The following is a 3,390-nucleotide window of genomic DNA, read 5'->3' on the forward strand; positions in this document are numbered from 1 at the left end:
AGTAGTAGTAGTAGTAGTAGTAGTAGTAGTAGTAGTAGTAGTAGTAGTAGTAGTAGTAGTGGTGGTGGTGGTGCTGGTGCTGGTATGATGATGTTCTTCGTGTAAACTTACTTGGATTTTATCTTGAGTTTAGTGATGATGAGGTTTTTCGGAAACAAAAAGAGGAAACGTAGCTTCCGCTTGTTTTTGTCCATTTGAACTGCATAACCGGACTTGATAAGATGTAGTCTCTTCGGAGTGGATAACAGAAAAAAATAAACAACCCGCACAAATAAGAGTTATTATTATTATTAATATTAATATCATTATTATTGATATCGACATTATTATTATCTATCATTATAAACAGCCAACATAATACCGCAAGTCGTTACGTATAAGTACACATACAAACACACACATACATATACTTAAACACACTTACAAATATACATGTGTGTGCGTGTGTATACAATACATATGGAAATATATATATATATATATATATATATATATGCGAGTGGGTGAACAAACGAAGTAAGGGTATTCAATACATTCAAATTCAAAATGGCTGAAGATTAGCATCGTGCTTAAAACTCGGAGTACGAACGAATTTGAGTCAAATTGTTTTGATCCATTTAGTAAGACAGATAGATAGATAAATAGATAGATAGATAGATATTGATTCCGACTTTTGTCAAAAGATGAGCAATTTCGCAGGAGGGAGAACTCGGTTACATCGACCCCCAGTGCTCAACTGGTACCTACTTATTTTATCTATTCTGGAAGGGATGAAAGGCAAAGTTGACCTCCGCGGAATTTGAACTCAAAATGTAAAGACAGACGAAATGCCGCTAAACATTTCACCGGCCTGCTAACGATTCCGCCAACTCACCACCTTGTATACATATTGAATATATTCTTGTTAACTCCAAATTTTTTCAGATATATATATACATATCAATTAAATAATGAGAGTATAAATTGATATTAATCAATTAAAACCAGTGGCTTAGCATATTTAAAAAATCCAAAGATTAAAAATTATATTATTTACAATATTAAGAGAATGACCTCCAAGGTGGACTCCTAATATGCTAAAGATAGACGTCAAATCGCCTTACCACGAAGAGTGTGTTCTCAAGAAAATAATTCAGCAAAATGCCAGAATGTAAAAATGAGAGACAGATAGAAAACGGTGAAGGGAAGAAAAAGTGAATTAGAGAAGGATGGGGGAAGAAACAGTATAGAGTAGAGTCGCATCAAAAAGGTTAAGATAAACTTACTTGGAAATGGATGCGTAGCGTTCAATTAAATAATGATATAAATAATATATATATATATGTATATATATATATGCATATATAAGTACAGAACTTCACAAACTGTGTAAACAACATGAAGTACGAAACCAAACGAGTTAAATACGCAAACAAGACAGGTAACACAGAGAACGACCCTTCGTCAGTTGTCGGCTGTTTGTCTACTCCTAATTTCGAGCATTCCACGACAATATGAGTCTACAAAGACAGTTACTCCCATAAATTCTGAAATAAAATTTTGAATTTATGGATGGTCAAAGTTGGGAACAAAAACAGGACAAGGAAACCGAACGAAAACAAACATGGGGGGGGTGTTAGACCAGAACGAGAGCAAATTAATGAACGCTGGAAGAAATATTTTCTTTTAAAAAAGAAAAGATAGAAGAGAGGAAAAGAAAAGGTCCAGTCCTTAGAACGTCGTGCAGGAAAAGAAAGATGGTCCTGTGAGGAAAAGAAAGATGTACGATGGTCACATGTGAGCAACGACAGAGTGAAAAAAAGAGAAAAAGGGGGAGAGAGACAGACAGATAGAAAATATTGAAGGGGAGAAAAGGGGAACTAGAGAAGGATGGGGGAGAAAAACAGTATAGAGTTGCATCAAAAGGTTAAAATAAACTTACTTGAAAATGGGTGCGGGGCTTTCAATTAAATAATAATATAAATAATATATATATCCATATGCATACATATGTATACACACACATAAATATATATGTATATATTTTATGTGTGTGTATATATATATATATATATATATATATATATATATATATAGGTTGACTTTGCCTTTCATCCTTTCGAGGTCGATAAAATAAGTACCAGTTAAATACTGGGTTCGATGTAATCGACTTACCCCTCCCCGAAATTACTGGCCTTGTACCAAAATTTGAAACCTATCTATCTAGATATAGATAGATAGATAGATAGATAGATAGATAGATAGATATTTTAAAATATCACAGAGAAAGGTGTCAGTTAATTCATCAGTTTACAAGTTATTTCCACTAAAAGAATTAATCATTACTAAGTAATGATTAATGCATTGTACTCCCCAAGTATTTCAGAATGTGTGTGTGTGTGTTCATATACATACATACACACGGATACAGAGTATACAGATGCATACACACAGATATAAAGTGTACACGCTTACTCTACTACAATAAACAATCGCAGCTTTATAAATTTTATTAGCGTTTCATAAACTGAATTCAACGCTGTTTCAGTTGGTAACATTGAAACAGCGGTAACTGTTTCAATTGGTAACGGAACAGGCAGTTCGTGAAATTAACGTGCAAGTTGCTGAGCACTCTACAAACACGGGAGCCGTCAACGCAGTTCTCGGGGACATTTAGCGTAACACAGAACATGACAAGGCTGGCCCTTTGAATTACTAGTACAACTCATTTTTGCCAGCTGAAAGGACTGGAGCAACGTGAAATAAAATGTCTCGTTCAAAGACACAGCGCTCTGCCGGGAATTGAACTCACAACCTTACGACTGGGAAGCCTCGCGCCTTCACTGCACCCGCCTATCCTAAAGTTCGTATTGCAATATATCTTCAGTTTGCACTGGCTACACTCAGGAACCAAAGCAAAACATGAAATTAACACTAAATATGAATGTTCCTGGCTATGCGATGAACACAGTTTCTTGCAGCAACAAGCATTAAAACTCCGTGTATTTTCTATTATATATACACTCATCCACAAACGCGAGACGCACCTATAGGTGTTGTCAAAGTGTCTCGATAAGTGATTTTATGTATGATAGATAATAAATTTATCCCACCAAACTGACGACACTATTTTTTCCCCTTTTAGTCTAGTGAAATTTTGTTGTTGGCACTCCGTCGCTTATGACGTCGAGAGTTCCAGTTGATCCGATCAACGGAACAGCCTTCTCGTGAAATTAACGTGCAAGTGGCTGAGCACTCCACAGACACGTGTAGCCTTAACGTAGTTCTCGGGGATATTCAGCGTGACACAGTCTGACAAGGCTCACCCTTTGAATTACAGGCACAACAGAAATAGGAAGTAAGAGTGAGAGAAAATTATGGTGAAAGAGTACAGCAGGGTTCGCCACCAGC

General features: G+C 36.0%; 1 protein-coding gene across 4 annotated transcripts in view; it reads right to left on the reverse strand.

Annotated features, from left to right (window-relative positions):
- The window catches only part of LOC106883920 (uncharacterized), a 48,565-nt gene that overhangs the window by 4,182 nt on the left and 40,993 nt on the right, over positions 1-3,390 (reverse strand). For 3 of the 4 annotated variants that reach the window (XM_014935059.2, XM_014935058.2, XM_014935057.2), the window contains one exon: positions 112-230. The exons of the other annotated variant lie outside the window; for it this stretch is intronic. In XM_014935059.2, coding sequence (XP_014790545.1) covers positions 112-230 — 119 coding nt within the window. The remainder of the gene's footprint in view (positions 1-111; positions 231-3,390) is intronic. 4 annotated transcript variants of the gene reach the window in all.

The sequence above is a fragment of the Octopus bimaculoides genome, chromosome 6, assembly GCF_001194135.2.
Source record: "Octopus bimaculoides isolate UCB-OBI-ISO-001 chromosome 6, ASM119413v2, whole genome shotgun sequence".
NCBI classification, from domain to species: Eukaryota; Metazoa; Mollusca; class Cephalopoda; order Octopoda; family Octopodidae; genus Octopus; species Octopus bimaculoides.